Source organism: Palaemon carinicauda, chromosome 11 (genome assembly GCF_036898095.1).
Source record: "Palaemon carinicauda isolate YSFRI2023 chromosome 11, ASM3689809v2, whole genome shotgun sequence".
NCBI classification, from domain to species: domain Eukaryota; kingdom Metazoa; phylum Arthropoda; class Malacostraca; order Decapoda; family Palaemonidae; genus Palaemon; species Palaemon carinicauda.
Genome location: NC_090735.1, coordinates 115,064,506 through 115,090,782, shown reverse-complemented (window position 1 = coordinate 115,090,782; position 26,277 = coordinate 115,064,506). Strand labels below are relative to the sequence as shown.

At 41.5% G+C, this 26,277-nt stretch overlaps 1 protein-coding gene across 2 annotated transcripts in view; it reads right to left on the bottom strand.

Moving 5' to 3' along the window:
- Positions 1-26,277, bottom strand: part of LOC137650133 (protein ABHD18) — a 131,265-nt gene that overhangs the window by 78,011 nt on the left and 26,977 nt on the right. For both annotated transcript variants that reach the window (XM_068383278.1, XM_068383279.1), the window contains exons 4-5: positions 22,489-22,601; positions 3,743-3,881 (exon numbers count right to left, since the gene is read on the bottom strand). In XM_068383278.1, coding sequence (XP_068239379.1) covers positions 3,743-3,881; positions 22,489-22,601 — 252 coding nt within the window. The remainder of the gene's footprint in view (positions 1-3,742; positions 3,882-22,488; positions 22,602-26,277) is intronic.

Here is a 26,277-nt window from a genome sequence, read left to right as displayed (position 1 = left end):
AGAAGATAGAAATTGAAGGTCAAAAAGTATAGTTTTGAGATATGGGCATTCAAAGTTTTTCTTTGTATTTTTACAAAGATAATATTAATAAATCATGATTATTATGAATCTTATGTTCCTTTTTGGATATTAATAAACCAAAGCAAAGTTATTTATCATAATTTTATCATAAATGAAGATTCCTTTGCTCAATATTTGCTTCTTTAGGCGAGACAGTCGCTCCTTCATCATCTCTCTCCTTCACTAACGCCACTAATTTTGCCGATATTACTCACTTCTGAACTCTTTTTTTTGGGCTCAGCCATGTTGTCCTGATGGAAGGTTCCTTTAGACAGCTTTCTAAGGGATATTTAGCTATTAGTAGGGTCAATATATGAAAAATACCCCCTGAACCCCCCAAAAAATTGTAACAAAAGGTTTCTCAACTGATTCTGGTAGGTTTTAATATACTTTTTAACATACTAAAAGTTTACCAAACTATGATTCCCGGAAAAGTGTTTTTTTCAAGATGGCGTCCAAGATGGCAGCCGAAACCTTTGAACCATCATAACTCTTTAACTATCAACTTAAATTTGATGACCTTGGTGTCTATTCCTACATTTTTTTGGGGCAAAGAACACATTAAGACAACTAGGGATACCATTGACCTGTTAAATCATTATGAAATTGGATTCTTGACCTTCAGATGTTCACTATCACCTTATACACAAACGCTTACAACAAGCAATAGTTAAAAGAATTTATTCTTAGAGGTTTAATGATAGCAAACTAATTATAAGCGTCTTCTATAGGGTTGTTAACTTACAGTACTTATGTTCATATAATCTTCTAATTATATCAAATCATACACTCATGAACTTGCTGGGGGCCATAGGAACTCTCATGGAAGGGACCGGCCTCGAAGACATACTTGAGACTGTTTATGGAGAAAATGCGGTGGTGCACATGTTAACAAGGAAAGTTGTCCAGAGGGATTTACGGGGCCACCTTCTTGTTGACAAGTGCCTACATAGCCACCTTGTAATGGAAATGGCCAAAGATGGGTTACAAAGCATCAAAGCTACCTCTGAACCAACTTGTTTTGAGAATTGGGACACAAAGGCATCATCCCTTTTTCAAAACCCAGTTAGCCAATGAACATCACTACCTTTATTACTAGACACCAAGAGACTCATGTACTTCTCCAAAAACTCCAGAGGTAAATCACAGTGCCCAGCCACTGATAACGTCACGAGACATCTAGGAGGGAGGCCATCGCCCACAATTCCAGGTCTACCAAGTTAGAGGCCAATAAGGATGTACCTTCCGACTTGAGTCTACCCAAGGGGAGTCCCCCCCCCCCATGTGAACATTGACCGGTTAACTTGAAGAGCTGATAATGCAGCTTTCTCTGGCACATAGAAACTTTTTGTCCAGTGGCCAAGATCTTGTTTGACTGACTGGAAGCGAGACAGTTCACAGATCTACAAATCTGAATGTAAATTCAAACCTAGGCCAAACAAGCCAGATTTCACAAAAATAACACCAGAGATGGCCTCCAAATTAGAGGGGCAACGAGTTGCCGATCAATGACCAAAGTGCTCAATGAAGGTGGAGTCAAGGTCGCATCACCCAGTTCATTGCACTCAAGAATGGGTGCAAGAACATCCACGATGGACCACATTTTCCAGACTGTTTGTCTCCGTTGGCACCCGGACCAAGGACTGGTAACTTAAGGACAGACAAATCTCAAGTACCCTCATATACAGCCCAAGACCTGAGGGGATGAAGCATAGGGTTGGGAACCACTAAGCTGTCTTCCACCCACCACAACAGAGAGGTGGTGTCATAAGGCTATGATTGACCTTCCTGGAACTCTCACACTTCTCTTATTTTTCTTAAGAGAATCAGACTCGAAATAGAAGAAGCAGACAAGTTAGAGTAATTGGAAAAAGAAGGGGAACACAATCGCTTCAACTTACCAACCGTCACCTAAGAATCAGTGAGCTGAGGAGTTGACGTCTGAGCGACCATTGATGACAACAACACTAAGGAACACATGAAACACTGTCACAGGGGAAGCAATATGCACATTCACTGGGATTTATAACACAGACACAAAGATTGGGGTCAGAGACACAGAATGGGAAGCAGCTACAGGCTCAAAATACAAGCACAGTGGTCTGGGTGACAGACGCAGGGGTCAGAGTGAGGGGCAGAGGGGTTGGAGTGATGGGCACAGGGAATGGGGTGACAGGCACATGGGTAACACCAAGCATCGGAGCAACATGCACTGGTAACTTAAGCTCTAGACCCAACTTACGCCCAACTTGGTAGAGGCACTAACTCGTACCAAAGTTTTCTTTTTCAATAGCACTGGCACACTTTCAGAGGAGTGGCCCTTAATGGTGTTTTTGGACTTGAAGAACAAAGGGGAGTTTAACACTGGGGACACCAGCACTATGGTCACTGACACTGGTTTCACTGGCAATACATTCACACCTGAAATATTAGGCAACAACATGGGAGACACTGGACTATGGTCACCAGCAGTGAAGTAGCCTTAACAACCAGCTCCTTCAAAAAAGATATAGAGGGCCTACCTGCAAGACCTAAGGCAGGCCAAGTCTTCCTTAAGTCAAACTCATCACCGGCAGTCTGCACAGCAACAGGAGAAGAGCTTCCAGCCTCCGTTGTTGGGTGGCAATCACTGGGGGGAGGGGAACTCCACACACCACCAAAGCGTAAGAAACCCGCAGACAGAGCCGATCACTCTTTGCTCTCGCCACATACTCCCCAGGGACCAATCCAGGGACATATGCATAGTAGCCACAGTAGCATAAGCACTCAATGAAGGGAGGAAGGAGATGAAAGACTCCTTCAGTATTATCTTGGCCCATGCCAAGACCAAACCCAGAGAAGGTTCAACTCTCTTCCTCCCATTCAAAGCATATACTGGCCACTGCACAGGAGGCCATGATTTGCATTTGGCACATGGGGATGATTGTAAACAATCATATCCCCTAAAAGAACAGCATGGAGTGTGGATCTACAGCTAGTTTAACCATAAACTAGTTGCAGATACAATCCTTTCCCAGGCAATCATAAATTTCTTGCGTATTCACATCTAAGATTAGCACAAACAACAACCAGTATTCACTTACTAAAAAGTAAAAGAAAACTATCAAAGCTTTTAGATAGGTCGAAATAGTACAACAATATTGTTACATCAAAAGACTATAATGAAGAGTCTCCAACAGAGTGCTCTCCCACATACACCACCTGTTAATTACCTCTTTAATAAATTCAACAGCGATTCCAGCTCAGCTGAAAACATTCCTTATTTTAAAGGATGAAAGATTTGTATATGCAAGGGAACAGCTAATATTTCTTTGAGCACCAAAACCAATCTTGGTGGCATAATAATTCTACTTGAAAAACAGTGCAAGAACTATTGTACAAGTGATTCTATAAAAAATGAAATGGAAAAAAGATAAATTCCCAAAGTGTTTATATAGTCAAATAATTCCAGGAACTGCTTCAAATGAATACCATAAAATCAATACTCAGCAATATCTAGCGCAATACCTGAATAACATCGAACGTAAAGTGAAACATTAAATATGCACAACTGTATAAAAATATGAAAGCAGACTTTTACTGTAGTACATATCTAATATGCATACAATCATAAAATTAAATATTTAATTATATATGCAGTACTACAAAATAAATTAACAAATACAAATTATATAATACTTACATGACCACCCATAGATATTCCAGTGATACCCAAAGGACCAAATCCCATACGTTCACACCAATGGAAGATGGCTAAGGATTCAAGTACAAGACAACCACCCATGACAAATAAGTCAGAAACATTGTGTAAACTGGACCGTCTGTGGAGAGAAATGATCCACAATCTCAATAACCAACGCACTCAAAATGACAAATTTGGAAGTAATTTGTATTTTTCCTAATGATACAAACTTAGCAATTTATTGGTGTTTTACTTTACGCGAAGCTGAAAGGACGAGCCACTAGAATTTTGCGAGGGTTACAGTAACTAGCCACCCCGCTAGTTAGGGGTGTAGCAAGCTACCCATCTCATCCACACACCTGTGTCTGAGCTTCACTTTGCTTGGAGGTAGGATTTTTACGGGAGACAGGGTTGGCGGCCAAATATTTATGAATAGTTAAGGTTTGTATCATTAGGAAAAATACAAACCAACATACTCTTGTAAAAGGAGGGCCTTACCCAGGGTACTCCCTATTGTGTAGGATAGTGCACAAATAAGGAGACCCTAACACCTCACTGTAAAAGAAAGACTGTTCAGGAAAAATACAAAATCTTTTAAATTGTTTTATTTGTAATTGTATTATTTTACTATTGATTACTGTAGTAGTTTTAGGGAATTTAGTTAGCTCATGTCATCTTCTGTATTGCAATATTCGTGGTCTTCATGCAAATATTCAAGACTTTACAGTTGCGTCCAGACAGTATGATATTCTTTTGGGCTCAGAAACTTTGGTTTCTAATATGAAGCACTCATCTGAGCTCCTTATAACTGGTTTTAAGAAGACAATAATGTTGAAACATGATGTCATCCCTAGGGAAAGGGGAATGGCGGTGTATATTAGGACGGTGTATATTAGGACCGTGTATATTAGGACCGAGTACCCAGCTTCTCTTAAGTCCTGCTATGAATGTGGATGTCATGAGATTCAGATAATAAAAGTTTGTGGCAGGCATAACAACTTTTATTTGTGTTTGATCTACCGGAATCCAGACATGGATGATTCTATCTTTGATTGTCTTCATACCATTATGGCTTAGATACAATAAGATGATAGACAGGCTTCTTTTGTCTTTGTTGGTGATTTTAATGTTAGCCATAGGGAGTGGTTAAGTTCTATCTCTCCTACCGACCGCCATGGCTCAAGAGCTTTAGACTTTGCCTCTGAATTAGGCTGTGAGCAAATCATAAGTGAAGCTACTCACAGGTCTGGTAATTGCTTGGACCTCGTATACACTGACTCCCCTGGCGTTATAACTAGTAAGGTTGGTTCTCCAGTCGGGACATCTTCATTAGTAGTGAAGACTGAGCAGCCTGTCCCTGATGTATCATACTCTTGTAAAATTTATGTGAAATCTCAAGCAGACTGGAATGGGATTTTGCATGATCTTTTTTGCTTGAATTGATCATAATTATATAATATTGTTGATCCTGTTGTTCCTTTGAATGAGAATCTAGTAAACGTAATTGATAGGCATGTCCCTTCTCGTGTGCTAAGGTACCGAGCGAAGGACAAACCGTGGTTCAATGATGATTGTAGACGTGCTTATTTGGAGAAGCAGTTGGCCTTTCATCTTTGGAAGGGTAACAGATCAGATTTGACCTGGAATAACTATACTAAGCTTAGTAGAGCTTTTGCTCAGAGAGTTATGCCTCAACTGAAAACGAATACAATTTAACCATAAAAGAAACCCTTTCTGATACAACTCAGGAACATAAATGGTGGTCCACCCTTAAATCTGCACTCTTTGGTGTAGATGCAACAGTTCCTCCTTTACTTAAACCAGATGGCTCAGTCACTCACTGTCCAAAGGAAAAGGCAACCCTTTTGGCTGATATTTTTAACAGTAAAGAGTAATGAAAAACTTGAAGTTCTTCATTCCTGTTTTCCTGAGGCTAAACTAACTAGCTTAGCTTTTCGATCTCGTGAAATTAAAGCTCTGTTGATGGACCATGATGCTTATGTAGGTGTAGACCCAAATGGTATGTTTCCTTAGATTTTTATAAAGACTGCAGATTTCTTAGCTACATAGTTATCTATTATTTTGCGCAAGTTAGCAAGAAGAGGAGCTTTTAACACTTGTTGGAGAAATGGTAATGCTACTCCGCTATGTAAATGTGTTTGTGGTAGCTCAAGTATAACTGATTACCGCCTAATTTCCATAACTCCCATATTATCTAAAGTTCTTGAACGTCTTCTGGCAAAACGTCTTAATAGGTTTGCTGAAGGTAATCATCTATTCCCTAGTTTGCAATTTGGTTTTCGTAAAGGCCTTGGAGCATGTGATGCTCTTCTTACAATCTCCAATGCTGAACAGAAATCCCTTGATTGTGGTCAGGAAGTTCGCATGATTGGCCTTGATTTTAGTATTGCCTTTGACCGTGTTAATCATGAGGCCCTTGTTTTCAAACTGAAACAGTTGGGAGTGGGTGTGTCATTTCTTAGCAATATTATTGATTTTTTAACTAATAGATCTCAAAGAGTTGTTGTTGATGGGCACCATAGTGAGTATAAGAATGTGATATCTGGTGTTCCACAGGGTAGTGTTTTTGGCCCATTACTTTTCATATTATATACACATGACATGTGATTTGGCCTAGAAAACAAGCTTGTTGCATATGCAGATGATGCTACTCTTTGCATCAATTCCATCCCCTGAATGTAGATCTGGGGTTGCTGAATTCCTCAATAGAGATCTAGCTAAAATTAGTGCATGGTGCAAATTATGGGGAATGAAGTTGAATCCTAACAAAACTCAAAGTAAGATTGTAAGTAGGTCAAGGACAGTGGCTCCTCAACATCCGGATCTCATTATTGATAAAGTTTCTTTAACTTTGTATGACTCTTTAGAAATTTTAGGTGTGATTCTCAACAGCAAATTTACTTTTGAGAAACACATTAGGTCTGTGTCTTCTTCCATTGCACAAAAATTGCCTTATTGATTAAGTTTTTCAAGATTTTCGGTGATCAATCTACTCTGAAGAAGTGTTTTAATTCTTTTATTCTACCTTGTTTTGAGTATTGTTCTCCTGTCTGGTCTTCAGCTAATGATTCTCATCTTAATTTGTTGGACAGAAACTTACGGTCTATTAAAGTTCTTATTCCTGATCTAGATATTAATCTTTGGCACCGTCGTTCAATTAGTTCATTATGCATGTTGCATAAGATTTTTCATAAATCTGACTATCTTTGACATTCAGATCTTCCTGGACAATTCCATCCTGTTCGTAATACTAGGCAGGCAGTTTATTCTAATAGCCAGGCCTTCTCCATCATGAGGCTCAATACGACACAGTATTCTAGAAGTTTTATTACAGATGTGACCCGGTTGTGGAATGATCTTCCTAATCGGGTAGTTGAATCAGTAGAACTTCAAAAGTTCAAGGTTGCAGCAAATGTTTTTATGTTGAACAGGCTGACATAAGTCTTTTTATAGTTTATATATGACAAATCTGTTTTGACGTTGTTACTGTTTTTAGAATGATTTATTGTTAATTTGTTCTCACCATTTATTTATTTCCTTATTTCCTTTCCTCACTGGGCTATTTTTCCATATTGGAGCCCTTGGGCTTATAGCATCTTGCTTTTCCAACTAGGGTTGTATCTTGGCTGGTAATAATAATAATAATAATAATAATAATAATGATAATAATAATAATAATAATAATGTCTGTTATTACTCAAAATTCCTTTATGTATTTTTATTCTTAACAGGTGGCTGGCGACAGATCCCTACATCCAGTAGGGCTTTTTAAAGATCAAGTAGATTCATAACAAATCCAAAACTGTATTATAAGGAAGAGCTGTCACCTGAATATGGAGATCTTTGCTTCCTGTGGGTAATTAATGTTATTTACTGAACATACCCACACCTGCATGTCTGATGTGGTGCCATTGGCTTGGGTTAACAACAGTGTCAGATCAAGAAAGGGCATAGTAGAGTTAATGATCCCGACAGGAAATCCTCACTTGATAGGGGTAGAAAGAGCCCCATAATAGGGTGATATCCTTTCTGATTATAAGTGTTTACCTGCTTACTGTACTCCTGTAACAATTCAAGCTGCACTTTATAAAACACAAGTAAACACAATCAAGAGACATATGCTTTGCTTATATGAGTGTAGTTTGTAATGTGCAAAACTTAGAGTTAGCTTCTGTGGAATGTCTATGATGTTCAGTATACAAAGCAAATAAAATAACAGTACAATTGTCTTTAAGTGGTACAGGTACATGAAGCATTATACAGGCGTTTGACTTTTCATATTGAAAGAAATTCCAAAGTGTGAGGGAATTTGACAAGACAATACTATTGTGAATTAGCCTGGCTGGAATGAAATGATGCTTGTGAAGAATCTGTTTATTCTTCCAGTAAGATTGTAGGAGGTGGCCAATTTTATGCTGCACACACTTACATATTAAGGCCAACTTTAGAGTTATAATAAACTTTGTTGAACTCGTGTGATTGATGTTTTCACTAAATGGGTGGCTTTCTGAGTAACCTGTTCCTGATGATTTGTTTTTTTGGCTATGGGAGTGTCAAAATAGGTGCACATTTTATTTTCCTAATCCTTTTTTAATCTAGTTATTGTGAGGCTGGAGTGTAAAGGGATACTCGTTTTTTCTTAGAATAGAAATTTCCTTATTGAAGTATTTGTCAACATTTTTCTCTTTTCATTTTTGTAATAAACTATTTTTTTGGCTAATTTTTTTTTTTTCAATATACTTCCTCCCTGGGTGTGTTTACATTCCAGCCATAGAATACATTAAGAATGACATTTTTCTTTCTCTTAATGTTCTTAAAGTTTATTTGAGCTTGGAGAAATCTTATGTAAAGAAGATAGCACTATTCATTATAGATTGCTGATTTTCCCTAGAATTAAATCAATGGTCATACTACATGTTTACTCAGCAAGCTCAAGGCAAGAAAAGATAATAGGGAAATTTGAGGTTCTAGCTGGGTTCCCTTGCCCAGTATAAAAAATAGAGGAGTGGTGACCAGTGCCCAGTTCTCTTGACTGTTTACCTTCTGCACAGATTTCTGGGTATTCCACCATTTTATCTTTTTTGTGTAGTGAACGTTGGGCTGAGGTCGGCATTCAGACACTTGGCGGTCTGTGTACTACATCTGGCCAAAGTCCAAAAGCCTCTACATCACTAAACCTGCTAAGCATGGTCTGTGGCCTATGCAAGCTTTGTCTGATGAGATACTAGCAATGTGATTGTCAATGTAAAAGTTATTCCAAGTCTTGTAGGAAATAACCTAGGAGACCGAGACATTCGCAATACCACCTCGCCAGGGTATGGGGATGCAACAGTATTGGGACAATACTAGGTTACACAAGGGAGCAATGGTTTACCTGAAGAGGTTTGAGGTCAGCTTGTGCAGAGGACCCAGGATGCTGATTTCCCCAAGGGAGGGAAGGATGAAGAAAGGAGAAGAGCTAGAAATTCCTATTAATCACTCAGACTAATACCTGGGTAACCAATGCCCTCAACCTTCTGCTAGTTATCCAATAAGGAGCTTGAGGTACTAAACCAGCTGCTGTGCACCCACCATAGGACCGATAGAGAACATATCAAGGCTCCATTGGGTCACGTCTTGCAGGTAGTGTGCAGTGAACGTAGTTTGGCGTTTACACACGCCCGTTTGCAATACCTGCATCACAGAGTAGTTCTTTTTAAAGGCCAGAGATGTAGCTACTCCCCTGACATTGTGGGCTCTGGGACAACATGATGGAGGAGGACTGGGATTCAGAGCAAGGTCAATGACCATGCAAATCTATCCGGAGATTATGTTTCTTGTGATACTCCTCGTTTCTGCCCGTGCTGACTAAAAGTGAGGGCACTCTGGGCCGAGCTGCTACTGTTCTATTGAGGTTGCGCCTCAAATACCTTACTGGGCATAGAAATAGATGATTTGGGTCTCGGTTACAGAGGAGACCCGGAAGGAGTCGTATCTAGGATATTCCCCCCCTCGTTCTGAGTTTGGCAACAAACTCAGGGGCGAAGCTGAAGCTTACCTCTCCCAATTCCCATGAGTGGGCGACATCATAGGAGAGACCATGAAGTTCACTAACTTGTTTGGCCAAGGCCAAGGCGAGCAGGAACACCGTCTTCCAAGTTAGGTGGCAATCTGTTGCCTGGCATAATGGTTCGTACGGAGGTCCTTTTAGGGAACAAAGAACTCGAACCACGTTCCATGAGGGAGGTCTCACTTCAGACTGAGGATACAGTACGCAAGTTCATAACTCCGTATAAGGAGGTAGTCAGGGCAAAATACAGTTTAACCCCCAAAAAATTGTAACAAAAAGTTTCTCAACTGATTCTGGTAGGTTTTAATGTACTTTTTAACATACTAAAAGTTTACAAAACTATGACCCCCGGAAAAGTGTTTTTTTCAAGATAGCGTCCAAGATGGCCGCCGAAATCTTTGAACCATCATAACGTTATAACTATCAACACAAATTTGATGATCTTGGTGGCTATTCCTACATTTTTTGGGGCAAAGAACACATTAAGACAACTAGGAATATCATTGAGCTGTTAAATCATTACGAAATTGGATTCTTGACCTTCAGATGTTCACTATCACCTTATACACAAACACTTACAACAAGCAATAGTTAAAAGAATTTATTCTTAGAGATATAATTTTGTAATTATATCAGAACCTTATTACACTTAACAGAGCCTTATATTTCAAGTACTTGGTTACATTAGTTAACAACACTTTTATCCACATAGAACAAGTTTCAGTTTCAATTTTGAGTGTCATCCTCCTCCTAAGTATCAACCACTCGAGTGTTGTTTGGATTGTTACAGTTTTCAGTCTGGCAAGAGCCACATACACCAGTGCAAGGGAGTCCATAACGTCTGCAGCTGCATTGAGATAATCTGCATCCCTTTGAACAGTTGCAATGGATAATTTTCAAGAATTTGTCAGGTGCAGCATTATTTTGGGTCATAACTGGAACTAACTGATCATTCTTGAGTTTCCATCCCCATTCAAGTGGGTTCATTTCACTTGCCTTTCCCATCCATACCATAATTTGGAAGTAAACACATTGCCTATGGAAACTTGTTGCTGATGATGTTGGGGGAAGCCTTTCAGGAGTGACAAATGCTTCAGCAGTTGCAACTTTCATGGTGAAAATGGTACGGCGCAGTGATGATAGTGTATCATTAGATTTGCCTCCAAAGCAATCAACCATCAGTTCTTTGCCAAGATCTGATATCTCCTCTTGAGATTTGTTTTGAAGGGTGAATACACTTGCACAGGACTTCATGACAGGATCAGATTTCACTAATTTCCGGAAGACTGACTTTTTCCAATGCCGAAAATCCTTGAAGTGGAATCACAGCCTGAGCAGGCATGTACAAAGAGTAATTCAGTGCATACATCATCTCCTAGAGTTTCTTTCAACAGGTTAATGTTATATACTTTGTGTTCTCTTGACTGTTTGCTTACATAAGAACGGAAGTAAATGGTCTCATTGTCTGTTCTGGTATAATGAAGGAGCAGCATCAGCAAATCTGTATCCTCACCAACCAATGTTGTGGTGTAATGATGGGATAGTTCAACAGTTGCCTTAACGATATCATCTGCATCACCTGGAGACTGAATGACATGGCATCCCCTTTTAGTTAGTGCTGTGCTGATAAGAGAAATCATGTCTGTCTTATTTTTGTCACAAGATAGAAAGTCCTCCTTTTTGCCTGAAAACTGATTCTGCTGTGAAACTAATTATAGGGTGCAGGTTTTTCCTCGTCTCAGATGTGTGTTGTCTTTTATAGAGGGGCCTTCACCATATCCATCAAACACCACTGTTGCTTGTCCATAATTTCTCACAGTGGTGTCAACACAAAACTCGGCTATTGTATAATATGAGTCCCCTATCTTCCATGGCAAACAATGGAGCAATGAGCCTCCACCAAGCACAAAACAATCTGTTTTAGGTTTAATCACAGCCTCATTTGAAAAGGCTGCAACATGGTCTCGAATTGCCTGAGCAAGCAGAGGTTTATCTGCTTATTGAAGAATATTCCTGGTTTGAAAGAGGGCTGGAGGATATGGGCTTAGCTCATAAGTCAAAACCTCTTCAAGGGAAAGATCTCCTGATCTTGATACGACAAGGAAATGTTGGAACAGAAGGGCAGGATCAATGGTACCATCAGGAGCAATCTTCACAGCAGAGATATTTCCAAGGGTTTGGGCTCTGTCTTTCCACTTAAATTTGTAAGTAAATGCTGGCTTTACAATCATATCTTCAGTGATCTTCTTCCCAACTGATTCAAAGCCATGTACATTCACATCTGGTCCAGCGACTATTCCGTTGACAATGTTTCTCAGAGTAGTATCAGATGTGAATGGTGAACAGGCTGCAATCTTTGTCTGAATTTTCTCAAGATCAGAAGCATCTCTTTTCATGCGTGCCTCAGTTGAATCTTCGTATTGTGGACTTGTAGTATAGGTTAGGTTGGTAAAATCTTCCATTGCACTGTTGTACTCCGATGTTACAGGTGCAGATAAGGTCCAAAGATTACGCATCTCCTCGTTCATCCCACTGCCATGGGTTAGACCACCAGTGCTCTTTAGAGACCTTATCATTGTTTGTTCTATGACAAGATCACTACTTAGTCCTGCCCAGCAATGATTGCTCCTTCGAACAACATGAAAACCATCAAGGAACTTTTGATAAACATCTGGGTGCTTTTCCTCCAGGTTGCTCATTTGCTGCAGATAGTAATGAGCAGATTGCAGATAATTGAAGCACCCAGCTGCAGAAAAGACAGCTAGGCAATTGGACACTGCCTGCAAATGCATCAACCAAGATCCAGTACAATCTGCCTTGATCAACATTCTTGCTATGCCAACCATGCGCTGATAATTTAGCCACAACTGGCTTGTCTTTGAGGTCTGAGCAAGTTCAGATTTCTTCTTCCCCATTACTGTCTCAAGTTTGATCAAAACCTCAGAACAAGCAGCATCTTCTAGCCTCATCTCTCCAATAAGAAGGGAGGAGTACAATTCCTCTGCCTGATCCAGCAATGTCTGAATCTGAGGATCATCTTTGGCCATTTCCATTACAAGCTGGCTATGTAGACACTTGTCAACAAGAAGGTGGCCCCGTAAAGCCCTCTGGACAGCTTTCCCTGTTAACATGTGCACCACCACATTTTCTCCATAAATAGTCTCAAGTATTGTCAATAAGAAGGTGGCCCCGTAAAGCCCTCTGGACAGCTTTCCCTGTTAACATGTGCACCACCACATTTTCTCCATAAATAGTCTCAAGTATGTTTTTGAGGAAAGTCCCTTCCATGAGAGTTCCTATGGCCCCCAGCAAGTTCATGAGTGTATGATTTGATATAATTAGAAGATTATATAAACATGAGTACTGTAAGTTAACAACCCTATAGAAGACGCTCATAATTAGTTTGCTATCATTAAACCTCTAAAAATAAATTTTCTTAACTATTGCTTGTTGTAAGTGTTTGTGTATAAGGTGATAGTGAACATCTGAAGGTCAAGAATCCAATTTCATAATGATTTAACAGGTCAATGGTATCCATAGTTGTCTTAATGTGTTCTTTGCCCTAAAAAATGTAGGAATAGACACCAAGATCATTAAATTTGAGTTGATAGTTATAGAGTTATGATGGTTCAAAAGTTTCAGCGGCCATCTTGGATGCCATCTTGAAATAAAACACTTTTCCGGGGGTCATAGTTTAGTAAACTTTTAGTATGTTAAAAAGTACATTAAAACCTACCAGAATCAGTTGAGAAACCCTTAGTTACAATTTTTTGGGGGTTGAGGGGGTATTTTCCATATATTGACCCTACTAAGGGGAAGTTCTAGCGATGAGGAAATGTCCATTCCTTTTAGTTTAAAGGCGACACTCAAGGCTGAGTGATAACCTTTAACGGGTGAAACCGAAAGACGCATTTCTTTCCGTAAATATAAAAGGAACTCCGCTATTGCTGGAATAGTGGCATCGATTGGATTGAAACCCCTTCCCCGACACCAAACACAGAAGACATTCCACTACACCTGGTAGACTGAAGCTGATGACTTCCACAGATATTTGGACATCCTCTTCGCAAATTGTTATGAAAATCCTCTCTGAGTGAGATGCTGGATAGTCTAAAGGTGTGAAGACAGTGAAGCTAAGCCTTGTGGTAAATGTTGACTTGTGATTCTCTGAGTGGATTGAGTCAGGGAGGAAGTTCTCTTGGCAGCTCCACAAGGAGCAGCAGAAGGTTTGAGAACCATTCTGCGTGATGCCCTAGAGGAGCTATGCGAGTCAGTGAATGATTGACAGATTTTCTGGTCTTGTTGACTACTCTTCTCATCAGACTGAACGGTGAGAATGCATAAACGTTGATGTTTTCCCGTTGTTGTTGGAATGCATCTTGCCAAAGAGCCTTGGGATCTGGGACTGGGGAGCAGTACAATGGGAGCCTGAAGTTCAGGACCGTTGTAACCAGATCCACAGTCAGCGAACCCAACAAAGTCGGACTTTGTTGGCTACTAGATGATCCAAAGACCATTCGGAATCCATTATCTGAAACGCTCTGCTCAGATTGTCGGCGAGCATATTCCTCTTACCAGAAATGAAGCGAGCTGATAGTGAGACCGAGTGGACTTTCGCCCATATCAGTATCTCTACTGCTAGATGGGATAGGGGCTACGAAAAAGTACCTCCTTGCTTTTTTAAGTAAGCCACTACGGTGGTGTTGTCTCTCATCACCACCACCGAGTAACCAGACAGGAACTGGTAGAACTCTTGTAGGGCCAGGTATACGGCCTTCATCTCTAGGAGATTTGTGTGAAGGTACTTTTCGGACTCTGACCAGAGGCCTGAGGCTGTGTGATGTAGCACGTGGGCCCCACACTCTTCCTTTGATGCATCCCAAAATATCATCAAATCGGGTGGAAGGATGAGAAGGTTGACACCCTTCAGCCGATTCTCGTCTGCCAACCACCACCCAGGGTCTGTCCTCTCTTCTGGTCCCATGGGAATCAGAGTATTCAGAGAATCTAAGGCCTGATTCCACATAGACTTCAACCGCCACTGGAGGGATCGTATCCTGAGGCGACAGTTGGGAACCAGACGGGCCAGGGATGATAGGTGTCTGAGGAGGCATAGCCACTTCTGGGCCGGGAGTTCTTCTCGTCTGAGAAAAGGTCTTGCGACCTTTCTCAGCCTCGCTATCCTGTCGTCTGATGGGAAGGCTTTGTGTAGTTTGATGTCTAGAATCATGACCAGGTATACCCAGAAGGGAAATTAGGAGTAATCGTCAAGTAATGTACCTAAAACATTATGAATGTGGTTTATTGCCTGTTACCAGTGTGTAGTGGTCTGTGATGCTGCTCTGTATTCATATTATCTTGCCTTTTAACTAGAAGTATGCTACTGTGTTGTTATATGAGAGTGTCATAGACATTAATAGTTCACAGTAGTGATTGAAATGGAATGGGACTGTGTTGGCCAGGGCACCAACTGCCCGTTGAGATACTACCACTAGAGAGTTATGGGGTCCTTTCACTGGCCAGACAGTACTACATAGGACCCTTCTCTCTGGTTACGGTTCTTTCCTTTTGCCTACACAGACACAGAATAGTCTAGCCTATTCTTTACAGATTCTCCTCTGTCCTCATACACCTGACAACACTGAGATTACCAAACTATTCTTCTTCTCTCAAGGGGTTAACTACTACACTCTAATTTCAGTGGCTACTTTCCTCTTGGTAAGGGTAGAAGAGACTCTTCAGCTATGGTAAGCAGCTCTTCTAGGAGAAGGACATTCAAAAATCAAACCATTGTTCTCTAGTCTTGGGTAGTGCCATAGCCTCTGTACCATCGTATTCCACTGTCTTGGGTTAAAGTTCTCTTGCTTGAGGGTACACTCAGGCACACTGTTGTATCTAATTTTTCTTCCTCTTGTTTTGCTATAGTTTTTAAAGTTTCTATAGGAAATATTCATTTTAATGTTGTTACTATTCTTAAAATATTTTATTTTTCCTTATTTCCTTTCCTCACTGGGCTATTTTCCCTGTTGGAGCCCTTGGGCTTATAGCATCCTGCTTTTCCAACTAGGGTTGTTGCTTAGCATTTGATAATAATAATAATTAGTCTGAACGGTTCCAGAATTAGCAAAACCCCTTCCAAGAATGAGAGATTTAGGCACTATTGTGGTTGGACCGAAAATTTTCGATGACACAGAACCTTATCACAGTGCAGGTTTACAATTGGTGATTTTCAAAATACAGGTATTGTTATTGTGGGCCCACAGAGACCTGCACAGTGTCCTGTGCGGCCATACCGTTCCACGGTTAAGAATGTCTAAGTAACTTTGAAGCTTAGTGGTGGACAGAATATTGATGCGGACAGTGATGCTTTGAGGGAAAATTATTGTAGTACAGTATTTTTCACAGTTATATGTTCTTTATAGATGGTTCATTAGATATCAAGTGTTCAAGTTTATTACTTGCCATTACAGATGTCATAAAACCATAGTGTTGCGGGGGCTCTTCTTTAAGCTTAGTTCTGTAGTAATATTTCTTTTGTTTTGGAGGCTGACTATGTTGACAATCCTAATATTTCTAAGTTTTTCAAATCCTCAGGTTTTGCAGTCATGGTTTTGTTAGGATTTTAAAGTTCCGTTTTGCAACTGTGTAGTGATATATCTTGCATGTAACTTAGTATTTCTCTCTCGCTTGTACAATATGCAGTAAGACTATTCTGAAGTGGTCATTTCTTTTGTTTATCTTGTTTATTTTTGTTTTTTTTTTGTGAGGCTGGAGTATAAAGGGATGCTAATTTTGCCTTTAATTGATTATTTGAATTGACAAAACTATGTTAATGTATTCCTAACAGTTTTTTTTTTTCAATTAAAAATAAATATTTTTTGCTTGTTTTTATGAAGACAGAATTTCATTCCAGTTCCTTACACCATGGTGTCCCTTTCTCAGCCACTGTTTTTTTTAATCTAAGTTATTTACAATTTATTTTCCCACACTGTGTCCTGTTATCAGTACAAACAATATTTCCTTTCACCTAATGTTCTGACCCTTACTTAAATTTGAAGCTATCTAACCTTAAATTCAAGCTATTAACATCTACTGCTCATTTTTCTCAGAAACGAATCAACGGTTATCTAACGCGTTTATTCAGCAAGCTCAAGGCAGGATAAATAAAAGGAGTAAGTAAGGTTCTAGCTGGGTCCCCTTGCCCAGTATAAATCAAGGGGTGGTGCCCAGTGCTCAGTTCTTTTGGCCTGTTATCTAGATTTTGGGGTATTCCACCATTGTATATTTTTTTGTGTAGTGAACGTTGGGTTGTGGTCGGCATTCGGACACTAGGCAGTTTGGGTGCTACCTCTGGCAACAGTCCGCAAACCACTACATCGTCTGATGGGAAGGCTTTGTGTAGTTTGATGTCTAGAATCATGCCCAGGTATACCAGTTTTTGAGTGGGAAGCAAGGTTGACTTTTCAAGGTTTACCATGATCCCCAGATCTTAGCAAAACCTCAGAAGTTTGTCGAGGTACTGAAGAAAGGAATTCACAAGCACTGGATTCTTGGTCAGTGGAGGGAGAGATGATATGAATGGGACGCGATACCCTGAACGAATCACAGACACCTTCCAAGGTTCGGCTCCAAGCTGCATCCACCTAAACTAGCAGCTTTGTAGGCATCCCACCACTGGTGGACAAGCAGGGGGATCACCTATCATAGTGCTTGCGGCTTCTGCTGCCACATCTCTGCTATTTTCCTCCACGGTTGGACTTGGTGCCTTTCTGGTTCTTGGCAGGAAAGTACTTTTTAGACACCTTTTTTTTTCGCTGCCATCTTACTTGTAGAAGGTTTCAGTTTGGTGGTCTTGAGAGGGAGCTAGAGGTCTGTAGGGCTGCAATGTCAAGGCCCTATAAAGGAAAGAGTCCAGATGGGACTTAATCAACCTCTCCACAGTCTGCTCAACGTCCTTTGGCTCAAAGCGAAAGGAACCTTCCAGGGAGGAGTTTTGGAGCCTGGCAATTTTGGGATTAAGAAACTGTTGGTGGAATCTCTCGGCTACCGTATCCCTTTGCTTCAAGATGGGCTACAGGTTCACCACCTGGGGGGCCAGAAACTCTATGGTTTGGGTGCTGAGAGAAGGAAGGTCTCCATAGCCTTCATGGTCCTTTCCTTAGAAAAATATTTGGTCTGTACCAGGATTCCCAAAGATCCCAACAAAAGATCCAGCCAAGAAGTCGCCTACATGGCTCTCTTCAAGAGAGTGATGGAAAGGTCAAGCAAGGTTCATCCAGAAATTCATAGTACCTCCTCTGATTGACACCCAGATGTGGGAGGAATTTGGCGGACAAGCCTGAACAGTTTGACACAGAGGAGTCTGCTAACTATGAGGCGATCTTACGCCAAGCACCCTTCAACCACCGGGACCAGGACAGAGCAGCACTGGACTTCGGAGACTTTTGGGTGCCGTGACCTTGCCTTCTTGAGGGCCCATCTCTGGATCTGGTAACCCGTTGAGGACCCTCATGGTGGTCAGAACCTGCCAAAAGGAATGTTCTGACTCCCTCAGTTCACCATCTGATGCTGGGCTGACAGCGTTATCATCATCATCCACTGCTGAGATCTCCTCTTGGGGTGGGTCACGATAAAAAATACTCGGCTCCTGACCCCTCTGCGGGTCTCTGAGTCCTGGGAGAGGACTTTGGCCCTGTTTTAGAGTCCTCTGATTGCCTTTTTGGGATAAACAGGGTTTTCAAGATGGTAGGTCTGGATGTGACAACCTTCTTGGTGGGGAGAGAACTAGGAACCTCTACAGGATCCAAGGGCAAAACAGAGACCTCTCCACGGGCTTTTCCCTTGACGAAGCAAGGGGAGAGTCCGAAACTGACTCTTCCCTATGAGATCCGCTCAAGTTGGCGGGTACGGTATCGGTGGGTAGAGGCAACGATGGTTCTACAGGGGCGACCTCTAACCTTGGAGCTCTGACCGGAGTCAGCTTGATCCAGGATGATGGCAGTTTGTCAGGTACTCCTCTCTTCCTCTTCAGGGGAGGAGCAGTCGTGGTCCATTGTCCTGGGTTGGTCAAAACAGAGGAAGTCCCCAGAGAAACCCCAGGCTTGAAGGCCTGAGTCATGGCCCTAACCAAGGCGATGAACCATGGCTGCTTACTCATGGTAGTGCTATCTGACAGTTCCCCTGAAGGGATAGAGGCCGAAGGATCCTTCCGAGGAGTCATTACCGATGATGAGCACTTAGGCAACGATGACGATGGTTCCTTCCTATGCGTTGGAGGTTTGGGGATCTCAACCCCTAAAACTGGCCCTCTTTCTCCTTCCCTGGCGTTTGCGCTGTTATGTGTTTGTGGGGAGGGGAATGGGGCGACTGAGTATGATTGGTGACCACATTACCTCTCTTTAAAGCAACAACCACCGCGGCTTCAATGGTTGCAGCTGGAGATCCTCGCTTCGAAGAGGATGGGCACTAACCTTTGCAGTCGTATGCTGAGTTAGTGACGACCGCTGACATGTTGGTGAACGTCGAGGAATCTCCTGATGCGAATGAGTGAGCGATCGCTGACGCGAAGCCTGATGCCGGTGAACGGATGATGATTGTCAAGCAGGAGAGAGTTTAAGCGTTGACGAGCGCTGCCGCGAAATTTCTGGGTCAATCGCTACCGCTAGACAAGAGGACGGGCGGTGGGTCGACGATTCACGAATCGCTGGACGAGAAGGCAAATGGTAGGCCAATGATTCACGCTATGACGATTCACTCACCATTGGACGTTTATGCTCTCATAGTAACTGATGCGTTTATCGCTGAGGCGAATGGGGCTTACGTTAAGTGTAAAAAACGCTCCGGTCAATAGCCAAAAATTGGCTTGTTGTACGTTAAGTCGGCGATTGATGAGAAGGCAACGATTTACAAGACACGTGCAAACACTGACCAGGCACTTCACGCTTGGGAAAAAGCAGTCGGGTAGGAGATCGATGTAGAGGCAAGTCCCGACGCTAACGAGCAGACGATTCCCAAGATGACGACTGAGCTGGCGATTCATGAGCTGCAAGTGGTTCACGAGTAGTCGGCGATTTACGAGTTGTCGAACAAGTAGGCGGTTCACGAGCATTCGGCTGGGCAGATGGTTCACAATGGACAAGCGATTTAAGAGCTGTCGGATGAATGGGCAATTCACGAGCTGCAAGTCGATGGCCGATCTGACAAGCAGGTGAACGTCGAGCAAGAACCTGAGGAGACGGAGAACACTGCCGTTGAACTGCTGCTGGAAGCCCCGGAGGAGAAATGTGACCCTTGTGAGGAGACACATTCTCTGGAAGAGATCGGGATCAATCCCTTGCAGGAGACGAACGAACCGAAGTTCGTTGAGGAGCAACCGAGGCCAAAGAAGAGAGCGGGGGCCAAGAACCAGAAGAGGTAGGCTGGGCAGGTTCCTTCGAAGAAGAAGACTACGGAGGCGAAGATGTGTAGAGGCGTCTCTTCCTTTAAGGCTAAGAGGAGGACGGACATGGTGAGGTCTTCTGCCACCAACACGACCTCGAATAGCAATTGTTGGATCAGCAAGCTGACCACCAGCAGGCCTCTGAAAAGGAGTCTCTATGAGGGCCCCTTCACTAGAAAGGGGGAACACTCGCAGGAGACACATGCCTCGGACTGACTTTGCTTCCCCCCCCTCTTAACCCCCGAAGGATGTTTGTCAGAAGGAGCGCAGACCTCGGCAGTGGGGGCAGATGAAGCAGAAGACACAGTCACAGGATATGATGGGAGGGCAGCAGACGAGGCCTCCAAAAACTACTACGACGACTAAGGTCAAGGGGTCGACATCTTACGCTGACGATTGCTGTAGGACCACACCCCGGTGCAGGAACTGCAGCAACACATCCTTGGAAAGAGAACCAGGCAAACCCAAGAAAGGCCACATCTGTAACAAAGGAGAAAGAGGTAAGGCCTCATTCCGGGGGAGAGCTGGGGCCACCTCACTAGGAGAGGAAACACCATCTTTCGAGGACCGAGGTTGACTAGGTTAAACAGCCCATGCTACTATCCACCGCAGACATGAATTTACCCCAGATGCGTCCCTCCAAACCAGGGCAGGTACACATGGCAGGTGGAAGAACACAGCACACACACACACTGAAAGAGAAAAAGACAAAACAGATTACTGTAATGGCAGCCCAAAATAATGGACAGGAGGAAGAGCAGCAACAACTGTTCTCCAACCAAGCCAAAGGCAAAGTGAAGCTCAGTCACACATGTGTGGGTGAGAGGAGTAGCTAGCTACCCCCCTACCCCCTCTAACTAGCGGGATGAGTAGTTAACCCTCGCTAAATTCTAATGGCTCGTCCTTTCCGCTTCGCCGAAAGTAAAACCCCTATAAATAACATTGGTTTGTACAGTATTCCAGTTACGGAACAAATGCAACTTAACTGCATCACTGAAAATAAAACTACAACAAATATTCAATAACTACCGTCTTGTTTCAGAGATATAAACTTTCCATCTTACTTATACAAGCAGTAGGGGTAAACACAGTGCTAAACACTATCTAAACTATCAAAGCAGAGGGAAGTGATGGGCGAGATGACTTCCAACCACGGAAATCCTCAAGGTCACCCGCCAAATGCTTGCAATCACTGGTTGTACATGGATGACAAATGAATTAATTTAACCTATTATGATATGCCAATAGAATAAGCTGCAAGAACTAGAAAGGATATTCTAAAAGGACATGAGAAAATGGCCTGATTATTTCGGCATTATTAAATTAAATTAACAATTCAGGACCACATTACTGTCCGAATAAAGTTGCTCCTTTACTATATCTGCCCAGAAATACAAACTAAAACAGAGGATTTTAATACAATGCAGTGTAATACCTGCACAAGGAGAATTAAGCAAAACACAAGATTAATACCATGTCAGTTGCCCAATGGGGTTAAAATTTGCATAAATGAGGGGAACAACAACCATAAACTGCAACATATAACACTCACTGATTGCCTACTAACTCTTAACCAAATAACACTGTATTGATGAAAAATTCTGAACTAACTTGCTTTTTAAATTACCTGAAAAGATAATTCTCAATTCAACTCCAGCTGGGAACTGCTAAGGGGAGAGGGAAATGGAAACCATGAACTCTAAAGTACAATTATTTTTGCTGGCATAAGTCAAACTTAAAAACAACAATTGGTAACAGTCAACATGGGGCCTCTTTCCAACAGCTAGATATGAATAACTTAACCTCTAAAGTTACCACTCTACAGAAATTGATAAGCAAAAGTAAAATTGAAGGTCTATTCATGTAAGATTTACCTAGTACAATGAGAAGTTAGGACAAGACAAATATTGTATTTTTTATAAAATCAATGAATGATATTACAGTACCATTATTGAGGTTTTAAAACAGTACTTTAGTTTTTGGTGAAGTATTAGACATGAATAAATGGTAACTAAAACTGTCACTGCAAAAAAAAAAATCAAGAATACGTTGAAAGAAAATAACATTTATGTAAGGAAAACAGCTAGTACTATTTAGCCATTCCAATGAGCATGACTTTTATCATGCTTTGGTGTGATTGCAGTATAGTACAATACTGGAAAGTGTAAAACCTATAGAATGAAGTGTAATCATCAGCAGACACACAAATAAAGTACAAACTCAAATTGTAACACTCACAGCTGATCTTTAGGCTTACGACAGCCATAAAAAGGGTTCTCCAACATAACTGAAGCAATGCCTGCTTCCTCAAGGAGGGGTTTTGCCATTAACATTCTTCTTCTCCAAAAACCCTGCAAAAGAAAAATTTGAAACTACTAAACTACATGAAAGAGTACATGGAAAAAAGAATTATAGGCAAAGTTTAAGAAAAACTACAAGAATCTCATTTATGCAAAGTACAGTACTGTATTGCTTTTTAATATTTTACATAAAAATCCTTTTCCAATAAATAACCATTTCCCATGAAAACTATAAAAAATTACAGTCTTTTAAAATACAGATATGTTTTCAGCAGCATTGGAACGACCATTGAATCGTTAAAAAAATAGTTGGTCATGATAGGTGGCATGAGAGGAAGCACCTGCCACATGCCTGTCAGGAAATAAGCTTAGGACTGACAGGGATTGTTGAGGTGGGAAATCTAATTTAAAGGACTAGTTTGTATAGATAGTTAAAATACAAATAATTTTTAAAATATGCTATTTGTTGCCGAACATATCAAAACCTTTTGTCCTTAAACAGGGAGACTAAACTGGAAGGTTCTCTTCTTCCCTAACAAGTCACATATAGGAGTGAGGAAGGTAACTCCAATAACCTCCTAACAGCTAATCATATGGATACAGAAGCTGCCAGGACATAGAAAATACTCAACTGGCTTAAAAGTAAGATAATACTGGGACAGGGAAAACCTATTTCCTTTAACAGGGAGATGGCATTGGCAGGGTCAAACCAGGTACACCAAGAGATTTGATAAGACATGACCCATTCTCCCCCTTGCCTCGAGGAGGAGGTGTTGCTTCTTGGCAGACATATATTGCAAGAAAATTCTATTGTGAAACTCACTAACAAAAGATATCCAACCAACATGTAATGGTTGCAGCTCCTGCATCCCTCAAGAGGGGAAAAGAGACAGAAGAACTAGTCATTCTAACTTTCCTAAAGACTTAGGCCAAATGCATTACCTTAGATGGGATTCACGAATCAAATCACACGAGGGACCTAGGAGTGATACACAACTACTGAGTAGCCACCTCATGACCCAAGTAAATTGGGTCCAAGGATCTGTGGGCAACGTCCATCAGAACCCCATTCAGCTCCAAGTGTTTCAATAGGTAAACCAACAGGCTAATGACAGGGCTAGGCCTGCGAGTTCTTATTTGAGATGGCAGAGGTATGCAGTGACCAAAGATGCCTCTAAACAAGGGCAGCCTTACCAAGCCAGATGAAACACTTGTTACTGCTGGGGTTAGTGAAAAGGCTGTGACACTAACACGCAAGGTGTCAAGTCCTCCTTAGGAAGCAATGCAGTGCCCTGACGTGACACATCCAGCAATTTCGCGTTAACTTACAAGTAGAAAAAAAGATTGATAAGGTCCCGAACTGGTATTCTAAGACTGACTGGTACTGGGTTTTCATCACAGTCTGTGAGACAATGGAGGCAACATAACCCCCATTACTCAAAAGTTTGACATCATGAAGAGCCTGAAATTCACCTACTCTCTTGCCAATACAGAGGAGAGACTGTCTTCAGAAAAAGATCCCTATGCTGACCTCCTCAGGTCCACAGTAGGTGCATGCGACAGTGCCCTGACAATGACTATTATTCCACCATGAGACCTGAGCCCCAGGATAGGCAAGACTGCTTAAAGCTAACTTCAAACATAGGCTGATCCCTTGTGGAGGCTGGATTCACACAATACTGTACTGAGGAACCCCTTTTTCTCAAGATTCTCTTGCCAAAGAAAAGAAGATATGACTAATTTGGAAATAATTGGTATTTTTCCTAACGATACAAACCTTTAGCTATTTGTAGGGATATTACCGCTGAAAGGATGAGCCATTAAATTTTAGCAAGGGTTAACTACCCATCCCACTATTTAGCAAGGGGTAGGGGGTAGTTGGCTACCCCCTTAACTCACACACCTGTGACTATATTTCACTTTCCTTGGAGGTAAGACTTCATCGGCGATAGGATTGGCAGGTAAGTTTGTATAAATAGCTAAAGGTTTGTATCGTTAGAAAAAATACAAATTATTTCTAAAAGTCATTTGTTCTGTAACTGGAATACAAACCTACACTATTTATAGGGGTAACTCACCCATTAGGAGGGTGGATGTCCCTGCCAATATGGCTTTTTAGCTTTACCCAGGTTTTATTAGCTCTTCAACCCCCACTAGCTCCCTTTTACATCCACCTACTCTATTCCCCCACTCTTTTGCTACAATTAATTTTACTTCCACCAAAAAATGATCAGACATACCGTTAGCCATACCCCTAAACACGTGCACGGCTTTCAATCTTCCAAACATTCTTTTAGTTATCAACACATAATCCATTAATGCCCTTTCTACTATTCTTTCATTTGCCACTCTTACCCATGTATACTTGTTTTTATCTTTCATTTTGAAAAAGCTAGCACTTATCACTATCTCTTGCTCAACACACATATCTACCAGTCTCTCACCACGCTCATTTTCACCTGGTACGCCATACTTCCTAATAACACCTTCTACCTCTCCAGCGCCCACTCGAGCATTTAAGTCACCCATGACAACTACATAATTCCTTCTACACACCTAGTTAATTCATTCCAGAATTCATTCCGTTCTTCTTCACTTTCCTCACTACCTGGCCCATATGCACTGACAAACGCCCAACATTCCCTACCCAACCTAACCCTTACCCACATTAACCTAGATGATATCTCCTTCCATTCCACTACTTTACCTGTCGTCCATTCACTCAGCAATGAAGCCACACCCACTCTCGCTCTTCCCCTTTCAATCCCTGACACTCTACCAGACATTTCACTGAACATCACTTCACCCTTCCCTTTTATCTGTATCTCACACAAGGTCAATATATCCATCCTTCTATTCCTAAACGTACTTCCAATCTCACATCTTTTACTCTCTATCGTACTACATCCACGCACATTCAAACACCCCAAAACTAGAGTGCGGGGAGCAGTTACTCTCCCCCCAGCTCCACTTCTTTGCTGATGTCTCACAGGATTCTAAATACAGGAGAGGGGATTCCCAGCCCCCCCGTCCCGTCCCTTTTAGTCGCCTCTTATGACACGCAGGGATAACGTTGGCGCTATTCTAATTGTCTTTATGCCCCAGCGGCCACAGGGGGCATAAAGAATGTACCACAAAAGAATACAATGACTACAGATTATCTACCTCTGTCAGTACCAGACTCTGGGCAGACAAATCCTAAGTACCTTCATACCCAGTAGGGGTAGAGGGTACAGCATGCTGCTGCAGTCATTCACTCTCCCCTCCACATATACAAGCGTTCTGATCCAAGGACAGACCAGTAACATACAGTAGGGTCCCGAATTATGCGAGAATTTGGTCGATTAATGACCTCGTGTAAATGGAAAATCGCGAATTTCGAAACACACAACTAACAGAAATAATTCCATTGTGGCCATGGCAACCAGCAATTTGCCTATTCAAATGTGTTTACTACCCATTTCCAATACTTTCTTTGTACTATACTGTATTTCTTTATAATATCAAATTGTTTTTGTAAATAAATAAAACATTTAATATACTTTAAAGTTCTAATAACTTGAAAAATGGTTAAAATTATAACCAGGATAGGTGTAAACACCATATATTTCCCGTTACAACACAACCCAAAATACAGACAAATTTTAATGTTTGTCATATCTATTGTATAATACAACTGGTGAATAGCAAAACCATCACTCTATAGACTAGCTTGTTGTATGATTGA